At 43.5% G+C, this 27,275-nt stretch overlaps 1 protein-coding gene across 1 annotated transcript in view; it reads left to right on the top strand.

Moving 5' to 3' along the window:
- ANXA13 (annexin A13) overlaps positions 1–23,926 on the top strand; it is a 72,057-nt gene extending 48,131 nt beyond the window's left edge. Inside the window, exons 5-11 of the mRNA XM_030218848.1 lie at positions 769–802; positions 918–997; positions 4,786–4,854; positions 7,861–7,962; positions 11,728–11,803; positions 19,672–19,784; positions 22,452–23,926. Coding sequence (XP_030074708.1) covers positions 769–802; positions 918–997; positions 4,786–4,854; positions 7,861–7,962; positions 11,728–11,803; positions 19,672–19,784; positions 22,452–22,571 — 594 coding nt within the window. The 3' untranslated portion in view covers positions 22,572–23,926. The remainder of the gene's footprint in view (positions 1–768; positions 803–917; positions 998–4,785; positions 4,855–7,860; positions 7,963–11,727; positions 11,804–19,671; positions 19,785–22,451) is intronic.
- Positions 23,927–27,275: the final 3,349 nt, after the last annotated feature.

Raw genomic sequence — 27,275 nt, 5'->3', positions numbered from 1 at the left:
AGTGCAGTAATGCCGACACAGCCATTGGCATTGTCGCGCAGCTTTATAAAAGAGGGAGTTGAAAGTAAGGGGGGGGAGTCATCAACATTGGCTACTGTTGTCGGGTTATTTTACCATGAATCAGGTTATTTTAGCACAGGGTCCCATTTCATGCAAAAAGACTCTGTGCTAAAATAACCCGACTTAATAGTAGCCCACATTGATAACTTCCCCCCCCCCCTACTTCGCTACAGAGGCACTATTTCATATTTGAAGCTCATGCATATTAATTGTGGATATTCTAAAACCCTGATGGGACTAGATGTGCCTCAAGGACTGGGTTGAGAAGCACTGGAATAAGGTATAGGGCAGCAGATCTACACATAACTCCTAATTACTGCCAATTAAGTGCTTGTTAACTCCAAGAATTGGACTCAATGCAACTCCTCCTCGCTACGATTCCCAAATATGTCTGTAACACAAGTATCTATTCTACCATAATACCACTTTGTATTTGTTCTTTACCGGCTGGCATACACCTACGGTATTATGTAAGCCACATTGAGCCTGCAAATAGGTGGGAAAATGTGGGATACAAATGTAACAAATAAATAAAATAAATAATTGATTATCACATAATTGATTAATCAATATATATGCGGATCTGGAGTCAGTGCCAAATTTGGGTGACCTAGACAGAATCTGGGGGTGAATTTCTCAAGCAAAAACGTATGTCGTTCCGTGTCTCAGTTGTCTTTACTTAGATTTGAATTCCTTTTTGTTTTTCAGCAAATCGTAGCTATAAAAGAAGCATACAAGAAGTGTAAGTACTGCTTCTTTAAAGGTGTTCTTTTTTTTTAATCAGAAGCAATTTACTGTGAGGTTTTTCTATGAGCAGAATTTTAAAACAATTTCTCCCCCTCCCCCACCCCCCTCAGTGTTTGACAGAGATCTGGAGTCAGATATTAAGAGTGATACAAGTGGATCTTTCAAGACTATACTGGTTGCCTTGCTACAGGTAAGTCTGAATCAGTAAATATTTCATTGTGTATGCACTGAAAATTAAGAACTGTTTCTTCTGATGTAAAACAAAACTGTATTACCTAAGTTTTAAAGAGCTGTATGGGTTCCTCACATTGAAACTTTGATGGAACATACAAAACTTTGATGAAAAAAATATTTAAATACCACGGGGTTGATATTCAGGCAGCGGCACTAGCGTTTTGCTGACAGTCATTAGTGTTATGCCCTGGAAATTCAATGTCAGGCCATGTCCAGGCTTCGGCATTGAATTTCGGGGTTTGCAGAGCCAGCTCAAGCATACTTGGTTAAATGCGATAGTCAGCACTTAACCAACTATGGGGTATCTGCATAAAGACAGGATTGACTTGTAATGATATTCATGCAGTTGCAAGGGCAACCAGGCAGAGTCTCTGGGCCCCCTAGAGTAGGGTTACCATATGTCCGGATTTACCCGTACATGTCCTCTTTTTGAGGACATGTCCGAGCAACCGGGCGGGTTTTGCCAATCTGCCCGTTTGTCCGGATTTCTGGACAAACGGGCAGGCTGGTGGGCGGGCAGTCCTATATTTTGTAATTTCTTGGAATTGTGCCTCGGATAGGGTTACCATATTAGCAGAGCCAAAAAAGAGGATACAAAAAATAAAATCCCGGCCCAGCCCCAGCCCTGCCCCCGCTGCCGCACCACACCGCACCCTGCTGCACCCTGCTGCACAATCACCTTGGTCCCCCCAGGAAACCCAGATTCTATCAGCCGTGAAAATACTGGTAATGCATTTTTTTCTGTGCTAAATTAAAAAATGTGGAAAGAAGTAAATTTCCAAAAAAAGCAAACATCCATGAGCAGCATGTCCCCCATTTCTTTATGTCCCATCCATGAGCAGGATGTCCCCCTCTCCACTCTATCCCCTTCTATGCATGTGCTGTATTTCCCCATTTCCCTCCCCCCCCCCCATGTACGCCCCCCTCACTAATCTTTTTTCCAGCCTCCTTCCTTCCCCTCATCCACACCATCCATCCAGCTACCTCCCCTCCCCTCTCCTCTCCTCCAGCCCTGAGTCAGGGTGCCCCAGGGGCGTAGCTACGGGTGGGCCTGGGTGGGCCCGGGCCCACCCAAACTCAGCTAAGGCCCACCCAGTTTCTGTGACCGCCAATCACAGCTGCAGTCACATCACATGCAAAGTTTGCAGACGTGGAAGGCAGCCTCCGGGAGTCAGTCCAGCAAACAAGCAGCAGCTCTCCCGCAGCGCCTCTGAGTCTATCTTTATTGGCTGGGAGTCCGTCGGCGTTGGGAATCGGGGCGGGCCAACCTGGACCTACTTCGGCGGATGACGTGGCCGCGGCGCCGCGGCGGCGCGCACCTCAGGATCCGCCATCTCCTAGCTCGCGGTCAATTCTGCAGTGCAGTATGATGATGCCGGTGCCTGCCCAGTGACCCCGCGTCCCGCGTCAACAGGTCTCCCTCCATGCTGTCATAGCTAAGCACAGCATTGAGCTCCAGGACTGCGGGCTGGTCTCCAGGCTGCACTTTGCACCAGGTGACCGTGATCTTGGGCCTCATCGGGGGTGGTATTGGTAGACCTCTGTACTCTATAGGGAAGCTCAAACCCAGGTAAAAGTTGTTTTGTAAAGCTGGTGGACTTTTGAGTGGGGGTGGGCTCTGTCTGCATTGCCCAGGTTAAAAAATAAAGTTTTGTATTTAATTCATTGTGGGTTTTTGGGTGGAGATGGGCTCTGCAGTACCCAGGATGTTAAAAAAAGGGTTTAATGCTAGTGTGCTTCTGGGTGGGGGAGGAGGTGGGGAAGAGCAGGGCTGATGCCAGACAATGGGGTACGGGATAGGGTAGGGCTGGCACTCGTTACAAGGAGGGGTAGGAAAGGTTAGGGCTGATGCTGGGTTATATGGATGGGGGAGTAAGGAAGGGAAGGGTAGTGCTGATGCTGAGCTATAGGGAAGGATGGGGGAGTAGGGAAGGGTAAGGCTGATTTTGGGCTACAGGAATTGATTGGGGGGATAGGAAGGGTAGGATAGGGCTGATGCTGGGCTATGGGGATGGATGGGGGGGTAGGGAAGGGTAGGGCTGATGTTAGGCTACAGGGATGAATGGGGGGGGGGGGGGGTAGGGATAATTTATTTATTTAGAAATCCATCATCAAGTGTACTTTAAGGCATTATTTAGTACTATCCCAAGAAACATACCTATATACAGACCCCCTGATATTCAGTGTTAAACCCAGATATTCAATTCCAGCCATTTCTGGCGTCTGGCATAGAATATCCAGTTTCATGTTTGACTGTGGCAACTTAACTAGTTAAGTCAATATTCAGTGCTAACCCATTAAGTGCTTAGCGATTAAAGATAGGTCTGCTATTTATGCGGCCTAATTTAACCGCTAAACATACTTGGTTTGGCACTGAATACCCGAGCCTAGCCAGCTATGTTGCATGATATAGCCAGTTAGTGGCTAGCTGCTAAACGTGGATATTCAGCAGAAGACGACAGATGATCTCCTGCTGAATATCCATGTTTATGTGCTAAATTGCTATTTAACTGGCCAGGAGCTGTTCCTGGCTGTACATAATTTTGAATATCAGGCCCATAGTGCCCACCCATATTAGCTCTGGGCCCACCCAAAATGTCAGGTCTGGCTACGCCACTGGGGTGCCCTCTCCCCAAACCTAACTTATCGCGCCCTGATGGTTTAATGGCCTCTTCAGGGCAGGAAAGAACTTCACTCTTTCCTGCCTGCTGCTGCTGAACTGCTCACTACAGCCGCTTTTTCAAAATGGCTGGCAAGACCTCAAGCGGGTAGCCTCAGAAGACTTCCGTGGAAGTCTTGCGAAGTCACCACTTGAAGTCTCGGTAGCCATTTTGAGGAGGAGGCGGCGGCAGCAGCAAGCAGGCCAGCGGTAGTGGGCAGGAAAGAGTGGGGTTCTTTCCTGCCCCAAAGAGACCACTAGACTACCAGGGCACGTTAAAGTAGGTTTCAGGAGAGCACCCTGAGGCTTGGGGGAAGGTGAGTCAGGTAGCCCACTCACCCAGAAACCCAAACAAGCAAGCGGGTTTGAAAAAAAACGCCCGGACTCCTGACAGTCCCCTGAAAAGGAGGACATGTCTGTGGAAATCTGGACATAGGGTAACCCTAGCCTTGGATCTCCCATTTGTAGTGGAGTGTTATGGGTGATTGTATATTTCTTTTTTCCTTGTATTGGATTTTTTCTTTTGTTTTCTCTCTTTTCAGAGTGTAATATTTCTTATTTAAAGCCAGTCTTTATGACCTGAGTCACCTGTTCACTGTCATTTCCTTGAGAACGATAGAGGATAGATGTGAAGGAGGCCTAGACCCACCTCTGGACCCTTAAATAATGAACAGCGGCAGCCATTTTTTAGAAGCCTGATAATGAAGCACACACCACCAGCCAGTGCAGGAACTTCTGCCAAGAGCCAACTCAAAAAATAGAAGCATAGAATATGATAGTCCTATTCTGCTATAACACCCATCTAGTCTGCCCATTTCATTTCCTGATGTAATGCCATAGACCCCCCCAGTTGAACTCTGACCTTCCCTTCACAGCTAGTGATTCACTGTGTTTATCCCAGGCTCCCTTTGATACTGTTACTGTTTTGGTCTCAACCATCTCCCCTGGGAGGCTGTTTCATGTGACCCCCAGCAAGCGATAAGAACTTTGCATTTGTATAGTTCCAAAATGTCTTTCTCAGTGTCTTGATTGGTAAACAAGCTATATAACGGGATGTCTGACTTTATTTCTTGTTCTTTTTTTAGGCTAAGCGAGATGAGGGGCTTGATATTAATGAAGACTTAGCTGGCCAAGATGCTAAAGCCCTGTATGAAGTGAGTAAATAAGGAGACAGTGCAGGCATTTAAGCTTTGCAATTATTGCAGGATTTGTTTGCAGTTCTTATGATCAATAAGATTGGTACTTATTGAAGGTAATTCTCAAAAGGTCATCTAAAGTTAGGCACTGGGATGGTGCGCGCTAAGAGGGGAGAATCTAAATATGACGCCTAAAAAATCCACACGTAATAAAATTATTCCTAGGTGTATTCTCTAAAGTATGCCTAAATTTGATAGAATAGGCTTAAATTTCCGCGCGGTATATAGAATACACCGAGTGCCTCTCCACACAACCAAATTTAGTTGCAGCCATTTACACCAAGTGAAACCTGGTGTAAATGCCGGCACCTAAATTACAAGCAGATTAGGTATATTCTATAACCATACGCATAGTTTTTCAGAACACCCATGACACACCCATGTCCCTGCCCATAGCTACACCATTTTTTGGATATGTGCATTAGCATTTAGACTCAATAAGTTATAGAATACGCTTAGTGAGTTATATGTATAAATTCTAATTATTGTCAATGAGTGCTCATAATTGCTTGTTAAGACCTGTTATCAACGCTGATTGGCTTGTTAAGCCAATTAAATTACACGCATTCTTATAGAATACACTTGGATTTTGGCACGGAATGCTGGGTGCGCTATATAGAATCCGGGGGTAAGTTTAAATTCTACGACGGCATTGTGCACTCAGCTCAGTTTATAGAATACTGACTAAGGACAGTGATGTCTGTAACTACTAATTGGTGGCAATTAGTGGCAATTATAGCCTATTGCACATTAATACCAATTAGCTCATTATTAAATTAAGTTATACATGCAACTGACCTTTATTCTATAACTTGTGCACGCAACTTTCTAGTAGTAGGAGGATTATGTTTTCCTTTAGTTATAATCAGGATGTTATTAGACCAGGGATTCTCAACCCAGTCTTCGGGACACACCCAGCTAGTCAGGGTTTCAGAATACCCACAATAAGTATGCATGAGAGAGATTTGCATGTACTATCTCCTTTGTATGCAAATCTATCTCATGCATATTCATTGTAGGTATCCTGAAACTCTGACTGGCTGGGTGGGTCCTGAGGACTGGGTTGAGAACCCCTGTATTAGACTAACATATAAAGAGAGAATTGACTGATCCAGTCTTGGGTTTTTCCCATTGCTTACAAGAAACTGTAAATCTGTTTTTGCAAACATGAGATAAACTACATTTCCGTTCAGGGAACAGGACAAAATCAGAACTGGATCAGTTTCTCCAGACTGTCCTGGGTGTAGGGACAACTGACAATGGAGCATTTTGGACAGTTCTATATGTTGTAACTTACACACTAAGAGGTCTTTTTATTAAGGTGCACTAACAATTTTAGCGGGTGCTAATGATTAGCATGTGCTAAATGCTAAGAAGCTCATTTTATGCCTATGGGCTTCATAGCATTTAGTGTGAACTAATCATTAGCGTGTGCTAAATCCATTAGTGCACCTTAGTAAAAGGATCCCTAAAGCAGGGATGTGTGTTCCTCAGCACACATTTGGTTCGTTTGGGTGCTTTAAACATTTTAGTGTATGCACAATTGATTTTACATGCATAAACCTATGAATTAATACCAATACAATCAATTTGCTTGTGTTAAAAAGCTTTAATGTGCATTTAAAAAGTTATTAAAATGAATGTGTGAATTGAACCAAAAAATGTTTGAAAATTGGGAGACAAAAAACAAACTGAAAATTATTTTGCTCATGCTCCTTACACTAACGAGGTTTGCAATGTATGATCCATATTGGTAGAGAGGCAGAGAGGAAAGATCCTACAGTGAACAATGTTCAAAAGCAGAGCCAGGGAAAAATGGTGTTAAAATAACATTTATTGTACGTCAATTTAAAAATTGTATTGATAGGATTTATAAAATCCAAAGCACAATCATAACATCAACCCTATTCAATTATATATTATCTTTCCAATAGCACTTATTATTTAAGTTATATAGAGATATAATATAGAAGTATACATTTAGGGAAAGGTTGTGTATGAAACACTTAGAAAAAATAGTGTCTGTGTTGCCATAACAACTGTCAGTCAAGGGAAGCACAGGAATATCTCTTTTAAAATGATGGCTTTTACTTCAGTTAGGGACCCTTTTCCTAAAGGGTTGCTACGTGGCAACCCGGAAATACCGCCGGCCCAACACAGCCGCCGGTGGTAGTACTGCCCTCAAGCATGTGCCATTTCTGGCACTGCAGAAATGTTTTCCATAATTATTAGCCTGGTGCTAACCCAGCGGTAATCAGGCAACACAGTGCGCTGCCCGCTTACTGCTGGATTACCACAGGAGCCCTTACTGCCACCTCAGTGGGTGGCAGTAAGTGCTTTCCTCCGCATGGCCATGCAGTAACCGCTGTGGTAAAAGGGGCCCTGGCAGATGGCAAAAACAACTGCCACCACTACTGCTGGGCCCTTTTTACTGCAGCTTGGTAAAAGGGCCCCTTAGTTTATTTTTCCTCAGAGTGGAAAGCTATGTACAAGATGCTAGGTTGGCACCCACTATCACTATCATCTGTGTTAGATGCAAGGTGATGGTAAGGGTTTTATGATTGTGCTTAGGGTTTTATAAGTACGTTTTATAGCAAAACCATTTATAAAATGAAGTGCAATAAATTTTATTTTTTACATCATCATGGTTCTGGTTCTGCTTTTGGATTAAATGGTCTATACTGGTTCCAGTTAAGAAAGCAGGCACAAGGATCCCCAGAAACCTTCACATGAGAATGAGAAAGGCAGAAGCAGATAAAAATAGCCTTGTAGCGATTCTCACGGAAGCAGACGTCTGCTCAGCCCTCTTTGCTCAGCTAAATATTTTCATATCAAGCAGAGTGCAGTACCACGTGGGTAAATAAAAACAAAGAGCTCGATAAGGCAACAGTCACAGCATTGTTTTCCCCATGGTATCACAATCTGAACGCTAATTATTTTTATGATTTTTGTTAAATATTTCAGGCAGGCGCAGGCCGCTGGGGCACAGATGAACTGGCATTCAATGCTGTCTTGGCAAAACGAAACTATATGCAATTAAGAGCTACTTTCAAAGCTTATGAAATTGTAAGTATGACCAAGGCAGGAGGAGACAATGAAGTGTGTGGAATGGCCCATTTTTCTCCATTCACTGAAGGCCACATGCTATGCTGTGAGCCTGATAATTCTTTTCACCATTTCTACCAGTCCTCATCAATTATGGTGTCAAAAAAATCAGCTGTGAAATGCATACTATCCCTCTCCTAGCCTGTCCGCGGGACTCAGGAACCCTTCTGGGAGCTAAGAGGCCATCATATCACCCATACACCTGGGTCCTTTACTGGCTTGTGGGGTATCCTGTAGCATGTTGCAGTAAAAACAAATCAATAATAAACAAAATATCACGGGTACAGGAAAAGAAGAAAATCAAATAAATCAACCAACAGAAATCTAATCTGATTTGACAAGAAAATAAGGAGACAGTCATGGTATATCTCAACATATGGAGAGAAAGACCTCAGTGAAAACAAAAACATTTTAAAAAAGATAATCACTCTGAATCTGGTTGTTCCAAAATTCAACACTTTAGTTGGGTACTTATTATTATTAGCATTTGTATAGCGCTACCAGACGCACGCAGCGCTGAACACCTGACACAGAGAGACAGTCCCTGCTCAATAGAGCTTACAATCTAAAACTGATACAGATTCATTATTTCTGATACAGTACATTTGAGTTTGTTGTAATCGATACAAAAAAAAAAATTAAAAGTCTATACAGTCTAAAAATTTGTCACTAAAATTTTACAAATCCCCTTTTATAGTGCCGGGTTAGCGCAGGAGCCTAAATAGGTGGCAGTAAGGGGTCCTCCTGGAAATGGCCGCGTGCCAATCCCTGTGATTAGCGCATGGCCATTTCCGTTAAAAAAAAACAGCCTTTTGCACGCTGTGGTAAAAGGGGGCCTCAGCTTGTGTCAAAAACATATGCAGACACTACCACAAGCCCCCTTTTAATGCGGTGTGGTAAAAGGGGCCCTAAATTCTGCTTAAACTAGAGTTTTTATCACCAGCCACTCCATAGCAAAGATATTCTTTGGAGAGGGAACTGCCCTGAGCTTTTCCTATATTTACTCATACACCGTCATGCAAGACTCTTTTCAATAAGGAGTTTAAGTTCTCCTCCTAAAGGAAACTGCAAATGAGCTCTTACTGTCACCTCTGTTAGTCAGAAACTCAATAGCAGCTTCATCATTTCTGATATCAGCTGTGAAATCCACTCAATCAGTGATTTGGGTAACTCTTCAGTGAAACACAAGGAGCCCTAATTTATAATGTGTTAAATCTGGGCTTAGCCCATTGGAGTGGAGGAGTGGCCTAGTGGTTAGGGTGGTGGACTTTGGTCCTGAGGAACTGAGTTCGATTCCCACTTCAGGCACAGGCAGCTCCTTGTGACTCTGGGCAAGTCACTTAACCCTCCATTGCCCCATGTAAGCCGCATTGAGCCTGCCATGAGTGGGAAAGCGCGGGGTACAAATGTAACAAAAAAAAAAAGTCTCGTGTTAAAATGTGCTAAGCTCAGATTCTATCGCCCTTAAGTAAAAGGTCCCTTAGACCTGTAAGCTCTCTGGTATAACTGAAAGTAACTCATATCATGAGATAAATACAAGCAAATTAAATAAATAGAAAGCATGCAGACTGGAAATGAGAGTGTATAAGCAGTGATTGAATGTGTAAGTAGCAGAGATGGAGTAAATCTACAAATGCAGGTAAAACTAGGCTCAGAATAGAATAAGAAGGTTGGTCTACATGTTTTCTAGACATCATGATACACCAAAGCTAGTGGAGTAGTTATTAAGGTGCAATAACACAGGTTATCTACTTTTTAACATGCATTAAATGCAATAATGTGCATTATATTGCATTCATTTAGGTCACTAGAAAATGTAAAACACCTCATTATCATGTAAATCAAATAATACAGCTTGTAGTCTCAAGTCTCAGGAACCTTGTCAGCGCAGTGCTAATTCAAGTTTTGTTTCTTGAAAAACTGCCTCATGGCAGTGGAGTTCTGAGGGTGGGGCGGTAGGGGTGGCACACCCCGTGCATGCTGCAGGAGGTATGCAGGCAGCAGTCGCGTGGCTGTTGGCTCTGCTGGTTCCCTGCTCCCTCTGCTGTTTTTTCCTGTTCCGAGGCAGAGGGAGCAGGGAACCTGCAGAGCTGACAGCCGCACGACTGCTCCCAGTACCCCAGCAGGTATCCCAGTACCCCTCCGGGAGTGGCTTGGAGGTGATGCGCCGGGGGGGGGGGGGGGGACAGTGATGCACTGGGGGGGGGCACTGCACCCGGAGGGGTGTTGTACTGCACCCAGGGAGGATAGATAACGCTGCACCCAGGGGAGGCAGAGTGTGCAGGGACAAACCACCCCGGGTGGCAGCCCACAAAGGAACACCACTGCCTCAGGAGATCATTAACATGAATACTTCAATGAACAAATTACAAAATCAGATCATTTCACTGCCATACAGTTGCTAATGAGTTGGGGGGGGGGGGGCTGTTTTTGTTTTGTTTTGTTTTGTGTGGCACTGGCTGTAAACTTCAGTGAAGTTTGGACAGTATGGTCAGTGGCTTTCTAGTTTTTTGAGTATTGTTTGTCCCCATCCCCATTCCTGCCCCATACCCAAAGCTCTGTCCCTGTCCCCACGAGCTCTGTCCCTGGAAGCTCAGTCTGATCCCATCCACATAGTCCTCAAACAGTTATGATTTTATATTTAAATCTTTTTATTCAAGTATAAAAAGGAGCAATAGTCTATACAACTGTCATTTATAAATCACAAACAATAATACAAAACAAGGACCAACAAAATCCCGTCTTCCTTCCTCCCTTCTCCTTCACAAGCAGCCCCTCCAGTATCGGGAAAACTGAACATGCCAAATTACTACAGAATGCTACATAGAAAATTCTTGCTAACAGAATACCTGGGTCACACATTCAGAATACAAATGCCAAATACAGATCAGCTGACCAAAATGATAAACATAAATTAAACCAAAATCCAAAGTAGCCACACCTTTTATGTAGTAAACATCAAAGAAACAGAAAGAGATGCATTTCCTCCTGTATTGTGCACAAAACAGGAAGTTGCATCAGAAGAAGAGACCCAACAGAGGGAAGGCTCCAGAGCAGGCCCGTAGGAATCACTGTAGTGGCTCAATAAGGTAGAGGAACCGAGGTGGTAGGGGGTAGAAAGACACAGAGATGCTGGGCCTGCAGGATTGAGGGTGAGAGCAAAGGGAAAGGACTGAGGTGCCAAATCCACGGGAGGGGTAATTGTGTGGGGTTTTTATTTTTTATTTTTTTTTACCGCGGGAGTAAGGCTCTTTACTGTTCCCATGGGGCAGTAAAAAGTTTTGCTTCCGCATCCACAGTAAGTCCACCCAAAGTTTTTTTTGTTTTTCTGTTACCATGGATTTACCGTGGGTCCCCATCCCAGTGTCATTCTTTAGTCCAATCCAGCAGCTAAAGTCTTTAATAAATACTGTGTTCATCAACAAGGGTCCGTGGCACAAAAATTAAGTGGACTTGACACGGCCAAGTTTCGGCAACTATGCCTGTGTCAGGAGTCACGAGATTTTAAGAGATGCGTCACTAGCAAAAATATGATGAATTGATCGGAACAGTTATGCCAAACTGCTGCACATGATCTGTAGAAAAAGGTCAAAGTACAGCATCAAAGCAAGGCTGTAATCATCGGTGAAGTTTGGACAGTATGGTTAGTGACTTTCTAGTTTCTTGGATACTGGAGCCCTGCAATCTGTCTGCTTAAGGCACTGACCCATTCTTTTGTCTTTTCAGCTCCATGGGAAAGACATTGAAGATGTAATTGACAGTGAAACCTCAGGAGACTTGAAGGAGGCCTATCTAACGCTAGGTAAAACCTCCAAGTTCTAGTCTTCATCTTCATCACCAACAGTGAGCAATTGAGTTTGCAGATGTCCTAAATGTCTTGTGCTTGTCGTCACAGTGCTTCAGAGGTTCAAGTTTTCCTGGGTATACATCTTTAATTTGCAGAAAGAATTCTCTAAGACGGGCTAGTAGCCTAGCTAGTGTAGAAGAACTTTTCCATCGTAAATGAAATGTGAAATGTGGTTGTGTTTGGCTACTTAAACTTTTTGTAACTATTTACATAGCTTATTCTTCATGAAATTCACAGAAGAATCACTGACATAGTACTAATTTAGTCTGAAAGGAGTTCTCACCAGCTCTGCTTCACTCACTGAAATTCTTTATTTTACACTTGACCCACTCAATCTATCCAATTTGCCTTTCCTAAGGACATAGGGACCCTTATGCTAAAGGGTTGCCCTGCAGCAACCCAGAACTACCACCGCCCAATGCAGCTGCCAGTGGTAGTTCCGTCTCCAGCATGTGCCATTTCTGGCAGGGGTAGCTTGGGAGCCCTTACTACCACCTCAATGGGTGGCAGTAAGTGCTCCCCCCTACATGGCCATGCAGTAAGTACAAGCTTACCGCATGGCCACGTGTTTTTTCTGGCTTTTTACCCGTTGCAGTTAAAAGGGCCCTGACACTTGGCAAAAACGGCCACCAATGCTACCCCAGGGACCTTTTTACCACAGCTTGGTAAAAGGACCCTGTAGTCAGGGCCTTGCTGATGTTTCATGTTGACTGATTTTGCTCCTGCTTGGATGCTTGGGAGACAATTCTATAGCTGGGTGCCTCCTTTTAGATGCCCCAAGTGAGGGCGAAAGGATACTATTCCTTAATGGAACTCAGGCTCCTAGGTTCCAGTGGTGTAGCTAAGGGTGGGCCCAGGCCCACCAGTAGCAGCACACCTATGATATGGCTGGCAGGGATCCCTAAGCCAAAAACTCCAACAAATGTCCTTCCTGCATACCATATGAATAGCAGATTTTCACCGGCAGCGAGCAGCAACTAATACACACTGCTCATGTTGGCCCCACAGCCTTCCCTCTGATGTATTCCCGCCTATGCGGAAACAGGAAGTTGCATCAGAGGGAAAGCTGTGGGGCCAACATGAGCAGTGTGTATTAGTTGCTGCTCGCTGCTGGTGAAAATCTGCTACTTAAAAGGTATGTGGGGGAGGGGGGATATTTGAGAGACCATATGGCATGCAGGCGAGAGAGGGAGAGATCAAATCACATTAGGGCAAGGGTGGAGTTCTTCTGCCCACCCATGTTGGGCCCAGGCCCACTCAAAATTGGGGGTCTGGCTACGCCCCTGCTAGGTTCAGTTATAGCATACTAGTGTAACCTGGTATCAGCGCGCCTAACATGTAAGCACCTTCACTTACACCAGCCATACTAGGTGTGGTCCCCTAAATACTACTATTTAGCATTTCTATAGTGCTACAAGGCGTATGCAGCGCTGCACAAACATAGAAGAATGACAGTCCCTGCTCAAAGAGCTTACAATCTAAATGCACTAAGGGCAGATGGAACTCTATTCTGTACATTATACACATAAGCAGGAGTCCCGCCTATGTCCTGCCCATGCTTTGCCCCTGTGTGCGACCCCTTGCAAATAAGCAATATGGCCAGATTCTATAAATGGCGCCAAAAATTCAACACCAATAAAATTTGGTACTCAGTACTATTCGATAAAGGGCACTTCAGGATGAGCACTCTTTATACAGTAGAATAACGTTGAGCATTACTTTGGGCACAAGGACTTTATGCCAGCTGAAACCTGGTGTAAATTCTGGTCCTCAAACTGGGTGTGAATCTCCACTATTCTGTAACACTGAGCGCATCTTTTATGAATGCTCTTGACCCACCCATGCCCCTCCCACACCCCCTTTTGCATTGCACGCAATCCAATTTAGGCGCTCATTGTTATAGAATAGCCCAAAATCATAATTAGTGCCAATTAAATGTTTGTTAGCTCCACTAATTAAATCATTGGAACGCATTAACTAATTATTTTGGGTGCCCAAATTTGGGCAACCTTTATAGAATCTGGGAGTATGTAAGTTAAGAAGGCATTTACAAATATTTGTAGAATAGTTCTTAGGCAGCTTACTGGCATTCATACATATAAGTGCACACGTTTGCTTGAATATTCTAGTATTCTAAACATTTACGCATGCGATAGGCACATAGATGTTAGCACCAAGTTTATAGAATTAACCTTTGATGTGGCATGTTGGCTTTCTCTTGTCACCTGGCCTTCTAATGTTCCATGTGATAGAGCAAACAGAAGATGCAATTCAAAGAAGTGGTACCTGTCAGTGATCCTTCTTCGGAGTAGCCCCCACACTCTGGAATGCACTTCCTAGGCTTTGTTTAACACAAGACTATCTCTACTTCAGGAAGCAGGTGAAAGCTTGGCTCTTCAACCAGGCCTTTAATGGAAGAAGTAACTAACACACTAATCACACACACACAAAGAGTGACACTGGCTAGACATACTATAACAGGACATTTATTTATTTATTTCACACTTTCTATACTGCACTATCAAATATTCTAGGCAATTTACAACCAAAACAAACAAAATAAAACCAAACAAGTACAGGTTACAACTGGGTTAGTACAGGAGCCCTTACTGTCACCTTGACTTATTCTTGCCAACTTAATCGCCTATACCATCATACCCACGATCTAATTATTCACGATAATAGACAAAAGTACAAATCTTCTGCCACCCTATACTAACCCTGTGCAATTGGTACGGGTTTATACCTCAAATGCCCTGCTCAACTTCATTATGCTCTGTGTATCCATTTACTCCAGAATATGCTCCCATATTTTTGGAACCATGTAAGCCACATTGAACCTGCAAATAGGTGGGAAAATGTGGGATATAAATGCAATAAATAAATAAATAAATACACCGCCTTGAACGAATTCATTGAAAATGCAGTAAATAAATCCTGATTTATATACATATATACAGTGCAATCCGCTTAAGTGCAAGGGTCTGGGACCAAAGAAATACATGCAGTTAACCAGAGCGTGCACTTAACCGTTATGACCCAAAGAAGCTTGACATCTGATAAACATATGTACGGTACTGTTTATTATATGTACAGTATAAAGTCTCCGTTAACTGACGTCATACAGTCTCCGTTAACTGTTAGGCTTACTTGAAGGAATCAGTCATGGTCCTCTGTACACTCTTGTGTCTGTGAGTTCCATGGACTACGTCTGCCAGACGATAAAAACTATCATAGCACTGACATCCAGTGGCCTCCAGATAGGCCCACACGGTGTTGAGATTCTCCAGCGCTCTTGCAAAAGTAACAAGAGGTTGTTGAATTTCATCAGCATGTGCCTCGCTGCTCATTTCATCATCTGTTTCATCATCAGCCGTTGTTGCCTGTGTGTAGGCGCATATCTCGACAGTGCTGTCGTCAGTGTTTGTAGATCGTAATCAACAGCTATGTAGTGATGAAACTCCTTTTCAGAAACACCGGCTTGGATGTCAATAGCCTGTTCATCTGATGCTTTGGCAACAGCTGCATCTGTTTCGTCCCTCTCCACATCCTTAACAAGAGCTTGCCCGCTTGTAGCAGTTCACAATGGTTGCCTGTGTAACATGATTCCAGGCTTCTTTCTGCATATGTAAGGAATCCAACAGTGATAGATTACGAGCCAGTTCAATAGCACGTTTATCCTTGCCAGTCTAGTCATCCATAACGCTCATCAGACGACGTAGCACAAGAGCCCAATAATGTTTGAAATTGGCTATTATGCTCTGATCCATAGGTTGGATCAGAGAGGTAGTGTTTGGTGGTAGGAAGACCACCTTGACGTTAGACAGCCTGACATCATCACTGTGTGCAGCACAATTATCACAAAGCAAAAAAATCTGACGCTTTTGTGCCGCATTCTAGTGTCTAACTTCTTTAGCCACTGCTTCCAAATTTCCCCAGTCATCCATGAATTTGCGTTAGCCTCGTATGACACAGGAGTCGCTTAACATTCTTGAAGCAACGGGGCTGTTTGCTCTTTGCAATGACGAGTGGTTCCAACTTCTCACTCCCATCCATATTGCAGCAAAGGAGGATCGTCAGTCGGCCCTTCGACGTTTTACTTCCTGTAGTTTCGGCTTTGTTTGAATGCAAGTGTTCCATCAGGAATCGCTCGCCAGTAAAGACCGTTTTCATCAGCATTGAAAATGTCACAAGGTGCAAACTCGTTCAAGATGGTAGGAAGAACTGAAACAACCCAATTTTCAGCACCAAAGTCATAAGCGTCTTGTTTTCACCATGCTGTTTCTTGACTTTTATGTTGTTCCTCTCCTTCCATCTTTCCAACCATCCAACAGTGGCTTTGAATTCAGTTAGTCCAAGACCTTCAGCTAGCTGATTAGCTTTCTCCATAAGCAGTGGACCACTGACAGGAAACTGTCTGCTCCTGACTTGAGAAAACCACCGAAGAAGAGCATCTTCTACATACTCAGCTTTTCCCACCCGTTTTCGTTTCCTGTGTGGATTTGTATTGTTTTGCCAGTCTTCCAGAAGCTGATCTTTCTGCTTCAAGATATGTGAAATTTGACTGGGATTGACACCATATTCTTTAGCAATAGATGCTTGACTTTGTTTGTTTTCTAATTTTTTAAGAACTTCTATTCGTTCAGCCAGTGTTAAAGTCTTACAGTTGCGCGACGACGATGACTCCAGTGTACACTCTAACAACATTCGTTCGCTTATTCTGCCTATGGCAGTTAGCCAACGAGATTTCAAATTTACTGCCCCTTCCTCACGTGCCAATCAGCTTCCATATTCCGTGCGTGCGCTTATGCGGAGTCTTTCCTGCAGCGGAGCAGTCTTAAACCATACATATAAGCGAATCTTGCACTTATCAGTGGTGCTCTAAACCAAAGTTTGTCCCTATAGAAATTGATGGCACCAAAATCGGGACCGAAGTACAGCATGCAGTTAAACAGAGCATGCGCTTATCCGACGTGCACTTAAATGGAGTGCACTGTATATATATATATATATATATATATATATATATATATATATATATATATATATATATATTCATTCATTCTGATTTCCTATTAGCTTCCAACTGCATAGCAGACACCAGTGGTAAAATCAACTAATATATCTGGGAGGATCTGAAGGTCCTGGAAACAGCATAGTGAGTTAACAGAGCAGGCTGATATATGGGACCAATATTATGAACAGACTTAAAAATCAAACATAGCCATTCAAAGCAAATACACTTGCCAAACAGTAATCAGTGCAAAGCAACCATGAGTAGTGATACATCGTCTCTATTCCAAGCACCATGAAGTGCATAGTACAATGAGTAGCAAGCTGCTCTTTTAATTAGCTGCCTTCTTTAGTCATCAATTTTTATTAGTATTTCTACTGAAAACAGCAGCACAAAGGACAGCAAAAATGCCAACCATCTCATGAAGCATTGTCTGAGAGCAGGTGGCTACCGAAAACCAGTAAAAAGTAAATGCACACCAACAGAATCAATAATATTTAATAAACAGTAATAAAATATTAAAAATTTAAAAATATATATCATAAAACATAAGGGGCCCCTTTTACAGAGGGGCCCTGTGGTAGAGCCGAGCCCCCCTTTTACCAGCACCTAGAAAAAGAAAATTCCGGGCAGAGATGGAAATGACTGTGCAGTAAGTGAAACACTTGCAGAGCAGCCAATTCCTGGAGGATCCCTTATCCCCACCTATTTATAATTACATAAGTAATGCCACACTGGGTAAAGACCAAGGGTCCATCGAGCCCAGCATCCTGTCCACGACAGCGGCCAATCCAGGCCAAGGGCACCTGGCAAGCTTCCCAAACGTACAAACATTCTATGCATGTTACTACTACTACTACTACTACTATTTAGCATTTCTATAGCGCTACAAGGCATACGCAGCGCTGCACAAACATAGAAGAAAGACAGTCCCTGCTCAAAGAGCTTACAATCTAATTCCTGGAATTGTGGATTTTCCCCAAGTCCATTTAGTAGTGGTTTATGGACTTGCCCTTTAGGAAACCGTCTAACCCCTTTTTAAACTCTGCCAAGCTAACCGCCTTCACCACGTTCTCCGGCAACGAATTCCAGAGTTTAATTATGCGTTGGGTGAAGAAAGGTTTTCTCCGATTTGTTTTAAATTTACTACACTGTAGTTTCATCGCATGCCCCCTAGTCCTAGTATTTTTGGAAAGCGTGAACAGTAAGGAGGCAGTAAGGGCTCCCGCATTACCCCAGCACTAACTGGGCAATGCTGCCCAATTATTGCCAAGGAAGCACCCGGTGCAAAAAACGTTTTAAATCCGATGTGCCAGAAATGGTGCACATTGGGGGAAGGCACTACCGCCGTGCTCCTGCAGGAGCCCGGTGATAGTGCCAGATTGGCACACAGCAAATTGGCAGTATGGGTATCATCGCTTTGTAAAAGAGGCCCAAAAAATATAAAAAGGTAACAAAGAATTCTATAAACATACAGTACATAGTAGTGAAGTCAATTTTCAGATGGACTTATCCATTTAACACTGAGGGGCCTATTTACTGAACCACGTTAGCTGTTTAATGAGAATTACAAGCAGTAATTCCCTCATTAAACAGTTAACACGGTTAGGGACTACACTTGCAGTTAACATGGAGGTAGTTACTACGTGTTATTATGGAGTAATTAGCGTCACCTCAAGATATGTAGTTAACTGCATCACATTAACTGCTGTTCAGTTCACTTGCCTGGCAAATGGATAACTTTTGGCCAGCTATTGAGATATACAGGTAAACGTTATCCATATCAAAGGATTACTCTCTTGCCTGCTGCCTTCCTACTGACTTTCACCTGTACCTGGATTACTCTCTTGCCTGCCTGCACCTGCCTACTGACTGCCGCTTGTATCTGGATTACTCTCTTGACCTGCTGCCTGCCTGGCCGATACATTCATCACCCCACTTCCAGCTCCGTCCCAGTCCTGCAGGCTGCTCGCACCTAGGGGCTCAACCTCTGGGGAACGGTGATCAGCGCAGGTGAAACACGAGGTTGTCCAGCCGCTAAGCAGAACCTGGTCTGAGTACCGGACTCAGCAGCACTCTACTTGGTACAAGATCTCACAAGTCTGACACCCTTAGATTGTAAGCACTGACATTTATACCTTCTTGTGAGCAGGTGTATATGTTAGCATGTAACATACACTCCTAAATTACAACTCCACCCAGACTCTGCCCAGACTCTTCCCCTATTCACGCCTACTCTACATGTACACACACTTCCTGCAGCTGATGGGAATCCCAAAGCCCCACCAGTTGAACAGCTTCTCAAAGGCATTCTGAATTTTCTCTTCCCACAGCTTGCCAGTTGGAGGCAGATTTAGTGAGCTATCTGACTCAGACCCCCAGCGCATGCTTAGTTTTCACATATGCACGAAAACCAAGCATGTGCTGGGTGCCAGAGTCAGGTCGTTCACAAAATCTACTGCCAACTGCCAAGCTCTGGGCGAGAAAGTTCAGGATGCTTTTGAGAAGCTCTTCAGCTGGTGGGACTTCGGGATAACCACCAGCTCAGTTATGTAGAATTTTAAGTTGAACTGGAGTGAGGGGTACACCAAGGTGGGGCGGGAGCAGGGGGTGGGCTGCCAAGAGGACATTGTGCCATTTTGGTGGTAGGCCCTCCAAATCAGGAGGTCTGGCTACATCACCGCCTGGAACTATCCTATCCATGGCACATTTTCTAATGCCCATGTACTTCTCTTTAAGTGTTTTTTCCCTTTATTTGTTGAATCCCATTGTACGTAATGTTCATTAGAATGCATCTCTTCCCATTTAGTACAATGTGCCAGAGATTGCCAAGGATACTTTGCCAAAAAGCTACACAAAGCCATGAAGGGAGCAGGAACAGATGAGGACATGTTAATTCGAATTCTTGTGACCAGAGCAGAGGTAAGACTTTCTGAGAACCCATGTTACCATTTTTGGTCCTGCCATCTTCATTAGAACTATTGCATGTATCCAACATGAGGAAATACTTCTTTCTATTACTCTTAATCCTGCCCACTTGTAGCTTCAAAGCATGACTCCTTGTTCTAAAACTTTCTTTGCTCCTAAAAAATGCTGTCTTCGTATGCAAGAATTATAGTTTTAGGGGGGAAGTTATCAATTTGGGCTAACATTAAGACATGTTGGTCTAGATTCTATATATCACACCTATAGAATTGACGCTGAAGTACCCTTCTGCCTGATTAAATTTAGTCACAGGCAGTACGCCAAGTTAAACTTGGTGTGAATGCCAACACCTAAATTACTCGTGGACTGGGTGTATTCTATAACAACATGCACAGATTTTAGAAACGCCCATGACCTGCCCATTCCACACCCCTTTTCAACTATGCACCTTAGAATTTATACGCATCACGTTATAAAATAAGCTTAGACAGTTATGCATGTAAATTCTAATTAATGCCAATTAGTGCCAATAATTGCTTGTTAAGTGGCAATTATCAGCGTTGCTTGGCTTGTTAACTAATTAAGTTGTGTGCACAAATCCAGAAAATCACGGGGGTTATTTTGCCACTAACTTGTGCTGTTTTAGCACAGGTCCCATTTTATGCAATGACACCTAGTTACTAATAACCCAGGCTATCAGTAAAGTAACACATTTCAATGGTAGTCCATGTTGATAACTTCCCCCCTTAATAGTTAAATGTTTATAATATATCGTTCCCATAAACAAGAATCTGATTTCTAAGACTCCAGTCAGGCCTGTCACAGTGCAGTGGGCTGAGAACCTGGGAAACTGGGTTTGATTCTCACTATAGCTCAATGTGATTCTGGCCAAGCCATTAATGGGCCTTTTACAAAGGCACACCAAAAAATGGCCTGCGATAGTGTAGGCTTAAGTATTGGATGTGTGCTAGACCATTTCTCCACCGCAACTGAAAAAAGGGGGGTTTTGGGCCGGGAAATAGACTACGGCAAAATGAAAACCAGCGCGCATTTATTTATGGTCTGAGCCCTTAACACAACCCATTGACTTAGTGGTAATGGCTCACTTGTTACCCACACAGCAACCGTCCAGTGCGCGCCAACTGCCAATTACTGCTGGGAACACCTCTGTGGTAGAAAATAGAGCTCAAAGTGAAGGGGCACATTTTGCCTCCCCCCCCCCCCCCCCGGTGCCGCCGACCCCCCCTCCCCCCGCCATTGCTAACCCCCCCTCCGCCACCAACTTTGACCCCCCCCCCCTGCTGACGATCCTCTCGATCCCCCCTCTCACCGCCAACCCACCGTCGCCTACCTGTGCTGGAGGGGGACCCCAACCCCCGCCAGCCGAGGTCCTCTTCTTCCCAATCCCATGCAAGGCTTCGTTCTAGTCTGAGGTCCTGCACATTGTAAGTGCAGGACATCAGACTCACAGAAACAGAACGAAGCCTTGCCACATTTAAATCTAAGCATGGTCTCCCTCCAATGTACACAAGTAACTGCTGTGCCTTATAAAACTGTTGGTCTCTGAGACTATGTGGAAGCAAAGGAGGCTTGATTTTAAGGCACTGATAAATGATGCAAAGTCTGTTTTTTATCAGTAGCACACAAGCAAATTAAGTAAGCAGGCTGAGGACAAGTTCAGCGAGTTCTGATTAAAGACAGATCCTCTTCTTGTTTTGGTGAACATGATGTATGCACCTGAGTCAGCCTTGTTTGAGCAATCTCAGCCTGATGGGTCATGGGATTTGATATACCACCTTTCTGTGATTACAATCAAAGTGGTTTACATTTATTATGTGCAGGTACTTTCTCTGTCCCTAGTGGGCTCACAATCTAAGTTTTGTACCTGGAGTAATGGAGGGTTAAATGACTTGCCCAGAGTCACAAGGAGCTGCAGTAGGAATTACGTTACCACATGGCAAAGCTCAGAATGCATCAGGAGACCCATTTTACGTACATGGTATAACATTGGGCCACCAGTCCTTAAAATCCACAGGACCTGATATTTAAAGGATTCAACTGGGCCTGATATTGAAAGGATTCAACCGGGCAGGAGACGCTCCTTCCGTGTTAAATCACGCTGACCGGTGCAAACCCAGATATTCTACGACACTCAAATTGGTGCCTGAGGTGCGGGAGTGAGTGAGGACAGTTCCTCTTCCATCTAAGCTCCAGTGATTTTCAAGTAACCTGGGGATGTGGGGAAGTGTGCTGTTTTGAAAGTGGGTAATTTTTGTTATGGGGTATGACCTAGGATTTGGGGATGGGGCTTCAGGGAGTGTCAGATAATTTCTTAAGGGCTCTCTGGAAGTTTGAAGGAGCACGGTTTCCACTTGCAGCATCAGAGACTTTTGATCAGTTGGGGGTAGAGTGAGAGCCTTTTGTTCCAATAACCGGCCCCTCTAAGTAGTTCCTCCAGGAGAATCAGTGTGTTGTGTGTGCATTACCACACATGAGTATACTGTCTCTAGGACATCTCATGTATCACGGGTGCTACACAAGTTAGAGGAACAACTTACAAACCGACAGTTGGCTTTTGAGCAATGTCCCTTAATAAATTCCTTGTGTTATTACTTAACAAAAAAAAATTGTACCTTGTAAAATTCTCTCTTCATTTCTCAATAGATTGACCTCCAAACAATAAAGGAGAAATACCAGCAAATATACCAAAAATCTTTAGCTGACGCCATCAAGTCTGATACATCTGGTGACTTCTGCAAACTACTTCTGGCACTCCTGCACTAGAAGGAGTCATCCTCCACCTCAGTTATACTGTGAACTGGGGCCAAAAATGAGAATCTAGCAATAAACAGTCAAGTTTATTTTCATATGTCATATAAAAGTAATGGCTGACATGCCCAGCAATGTACCCCAAACGTTCTTGTAAAAGGCAAAAAAAAAAAGATTCCTTGAAATCTTATCAGTCTCTTAAAGTGAAGAACTACTTTGATAGTTCTGTTTTCCTTCCAACTAATAATTTTGTTGAGTTTTTTTTCAAAGAAAATGTATGAACACAGACTTATTTTAATCCTAGGACTCTAGTGACATAGCTGTGTATTTTGGGAGCTATAGGGGATTGATTTTCTTGAGTCCATCAGTTTGGAGGAAAAAAAAACCACAGGAATTTATTTTCCAGGGATTTTTAGGGGTTTCATAAGGTGTTAGAAATTAAGTCTTCCCTGTATATACACAACTATGGCAACGCTGCCAGCTGGCAGTGGTATACTACCCATACCCATGCTATTTTGGAGAGATAAGCTAGAGACCGGAGACAGTAATTCAGTTTCCATACAAAGGTAATATTTGCTTTCCAGTTTCAAAAGCTGCATCACAATGACAATTTTGTCCAGAGGTTTTTATGTTATAGACTGAGACACAGCAGAGTATAACATTTATATTGCAAGAGACATAAGGGACTAGATTCAGTAAATGTTACCCAAATTTGCATAGCAAAAAAATGAGCTATGCTTGCTGTCAGGGGTGGACTGACAGTGATCCGGGCCACTGGGCAATAAGGATCATTGGGCTCCCCTCCCCCTCCCCAGGTCCTACTGCCTCCCTCTCCCCTTGCCTTTAAGCTGCAAGTACAGCTGAACTTCTGAGTACCTCAAAGCCTCCATGCAGGCAGGGGCACCGGAAGCTGCATTGGCCATCAGCCGCTGACACTGAAACTTCCCTCTGCTACAGCACACACTTGTAGAAGAAGGAAGTTATGTCAGAAGGGGGGCAGGCCGCGGCAGAGAGAAGTTCTGGCATCAGCGGCAGATTTGTAGTTGCCAGTGCCCCTGCATGGAGGAAAGGATGCCTTTATCCACTACCCGTGAATGGGGGGTTTGGAGACAGGAGCATGAAAGGGGAAGAGAGAGGGGGTGTCCCGGTCCCGGACCTGGGAACAGAGGGGAGAGAGGTATTTTGAGCATGTGGAAGGGAAGTATTGGGCCCCCCAATGCTCTGGGCCCTCAGCACTGCTCAGTTGCCCAAATGGTTAGTCCACCCCTTCTTCCTGTGAACCATCTCATCTGTAATCTGCTGTTCTGGGCTGCAGCTATCAATCTGTTATCCTTTGGTTTCAGTTCATTTCTCCATAACCATAACCATTCATAGTAACATAGTAACATAGTAGATGACGGCAGAAAAAGACCTGCACGGTCCATCCAGTCTGCCCAAGAAGATAAATTCATATGTGCTACTTTTTTATTTGTACTGTCCTCTTCAGGGCACAGACCGTATAAGTCTGGCCAGCCCTATCCCCGCCTCCCAACCCCCAACCCCGCCTCCCACCACCAGCTCTGGCACAGAGTGTAAAAGTCTGCCCAGCACTATCCTCGCCTCCCAACTACCAGTCCCGCCTCCCACCACCAGCTCTGGCACAGACCGTATATGTCTGCCCAGCACTCATGTACCCAAGTTTGATCGACATATGGTTTCTGGAGCAACACTTTGAATTTCCCACTGTATTTGTGCATTTGGCACTTATTGTATCTTCTTTGCTGATCTAATTCTTTAAAAAAAAATTCCCTTGTTTTACAAGTTCGGTTGTTTTCTTCCTTGTTGTTTCCCAGTGAGTAGGCTACACAAATATATTCTTTGGACTGGTTTGAGGGCAGAGCCAGAACTAGCAGAGCTAGGAGACTGACTGTCACTTACAGTCAATAAAGCTGTCCACACAGTTAAATATATTCCAAACCATGAAAGGTTTATTTTAACTTAGATATTCAAAACTGGGACAATTGCTTCAGCTAAACTATTTATACCACATCTATATGCCAATAAGTTAAGCAAACAAAACTGGTAACAATTATACTCCTTAGTAGTCTCCTTCCTAGTTCTTCTTTCTTGGATACAGTTTTTAAAGTAAAGCTAATTCTCCTCAGACATATAGCCGATGTTGAGAGGATTTACCTTGTTTGTTCTTCTGCTCCAGCTAGATTTTGTAGCATTTCTTCTCCTGTTCAACTTTCTGCTCCTTGCAGGCAGTGGTGGGTCCCCCTACTTGTTCTCTCTTGACAAGGCCAGCGTTGGAAATGGGTAAACAGGGCAATTGTCCTGGGCCCCCATGTCATTGGGGGTCCCATACTTGCCTAAAGTTGAAAGAGGGACAATATGCAAGCAAAATTTGGGGCCCCTTCCTAGCATCTGCCTTGGACCTCATCATGTCTAGCATTGGCCCTGTCTCTTGAAACTGTTCAGCAGCTTTCTAGGCTCTGAAGCTGGTTCTCAATCCTTGTACTTTAGGGTCAGAGATTGTGCTAGTCATAGGCATTCCTTTAGTAGATAAAAACGATGAAGAAGATGCTACAGCTTGGAGGTTAAAAGTTTTAATTTCCAAGTTATAACCTCCAAGTATCTGTCCCCCCCCCCCCCCCCCCCATTGACCAAGGTCCCAGGGGTCAAACTCCTGGTCCCCCTGCTTAAAGGTGAAGTGGCTAGGGATCTGAGCCAAAGATAAGAGAGCCCCCCCCCCACTCCACCTACCCCGAGCTGGGTATTCATACAAGACCTGGAGTTTCCTCCAAGGGAAGCATCTTCCTATCATGTCATAACAGCCATAACCTTAAAGGTCTCCACAATTCTTAACATTAACTTTCATATTTAAAAACGTTGTATGTATTTGAAGCTGTTATGTGGTACTGGAGGCCTTTAATAGTAGCTCTGTATATTTAACCTATCTCTATGAGGTCCATTCTTCCTTCAGCTTAAGGAATATACAGTCTCACCATACACTTATTCTTGTAAATGACCTCATGGGCATAGAGTTCTCTTGTTCATACATCCAATTTTTGCAAGATCTTTAAGAGGCCAGTATACAAATCCAAAGCTGTACAAGAAGAGTATGAGATTTGCCAGTTGATTAATGGCTTACATCTTATTCCACAGTTTTAGTGCAGTTTTCAATATCAATTTTAATCTCCTGTAATATTTTTTGCTGCTTTTTTTCTCTCAGTGATTTATGTTTGATTATCGCTTCTTCCTCCACTGCTAGATATTTGCCTTAGCAAATTTATACAGCCCAAAAGTTGACTTAATGTCATCTGAGATGCTTTTCCCTATGTGGAGTTCTTCTGCTAATTATGTCACTGAAACTATAGAGCTTCAAGTCATCTACAAGCAGCTAGTTTGATGTAACCTCTGGGCCATTACCATCTTTAGGATTAAGATTTAATAGAGTATAGTTAATAAGAGTATTCAGTGGATTAAGAGCTAAATGAAACAAAAGTGGTGACAGGGAGTCTCCCTGAAATACTCCCTGCTAGAATTTGATGTTAGGAATCACAAACTGCCCTTCTATATACTACATATGTGGTTTGCCACATTTTCATGATGAAGTTGATGTACTCAAACAATCCAGGGTTTATTTTGTATATTTCAAGGCAATTTATTATCCAGTAATGTGGGATGCTGTCATAGGCTTTCTTATGGTCAATTCTTGCTATACTGGGTTTTCTTCTTTTCTTAGCACTAAGCATGATAGCTTTATTCATCATTAATTGGTGTTTTGGTTCCATATACTCCCCTTGTAACATAAGAGTAGCCATACTGGGTCAGACCAGTGGTCCATCTAGCCAAGTATTATGTTTTCCAAACAGTGGCCAAGCCAGGTCACAAGTACATGGCAGAAACCCAAATCGTGGCAACACTCCTTACTACAAATCCCAGGGCAAGCAGTTGCTTCCCATCTGTCTCAACTGCCATGATGTTATCAGAGTCAATATGATCCTATATTACTGCACCACTGGAGTAAACAGTTTATAGGCCATAGATAGACAAGACATGCCACTACCACTTCTTGTGGACTCCATTGCCTCAGGTACAAACTTAGATTGTAAGCCCTCTGGGGACAGAGAAATATCTACTGTAACCAAATGTAACTCACTTAGAGATGCTACTGAAAAAGGGATGAGCTAAATCCAAATTGAACTTGATACATATTATGGCCTTATTTATCTTATTTGTCATATTCTAATCCCCCTGTCTACTAAGCCGCACTAGCGGCTGTCATGCACTAATGCCAACAAGGTCCACTCACTTTGAATGAGCTGTGTCGGAATTGCCACGCGGCTTAGTAAAAAGGGGGTAAGTCTTAAATTCAGCTTGGGCAATCTCTCTCTCTCTCTTTTGGAGTCGAGCATATTCATCTGTTGCCAAATAAGCTAGAAGTTCAACTATTAATTCCTTTACCTCAGGGTTTCTGTCTTTCTTCTTCCTCTTAAATTGACTTCTTAGCCTGTCCTTCATTTATCTTGCTCTCTTGCATGTCCAGATTTTCTCTCTTCATCTCTACCTCTACCTCAGTCTTCCATCTAGTATTCTGTTCCAAGCTTTCTCTCTTACCATTAGCCTTTATTCTGATTGCTTCTTTCTCTCTCTCTCTCTCTCTCTCTCTCTCTGTATCAGCCCTTCTTTTTGTGTTCCTTTCTAAATCACCTCCTTCTCCCTGTACATCAGCCT

This window comes from Microcaecilia unicolor, chromosome 1 (assembly GCF_901765095.1).
Source record: "Microcaecilia unicolor chromosome 1, aMicUni1.1, whole genome shotgun sequence".
Classification (NCBI taxonomy): domain Eukaryota; kingdom Metazoa; phylum Chordata; class Amphibia; order Gymnophiona; family Siphonopidae; genus Microcaecilia; species Microcaecilia unicolor.
This window is presented reverse-complemented; position numbering and strand designations above follow the sequence as displayed.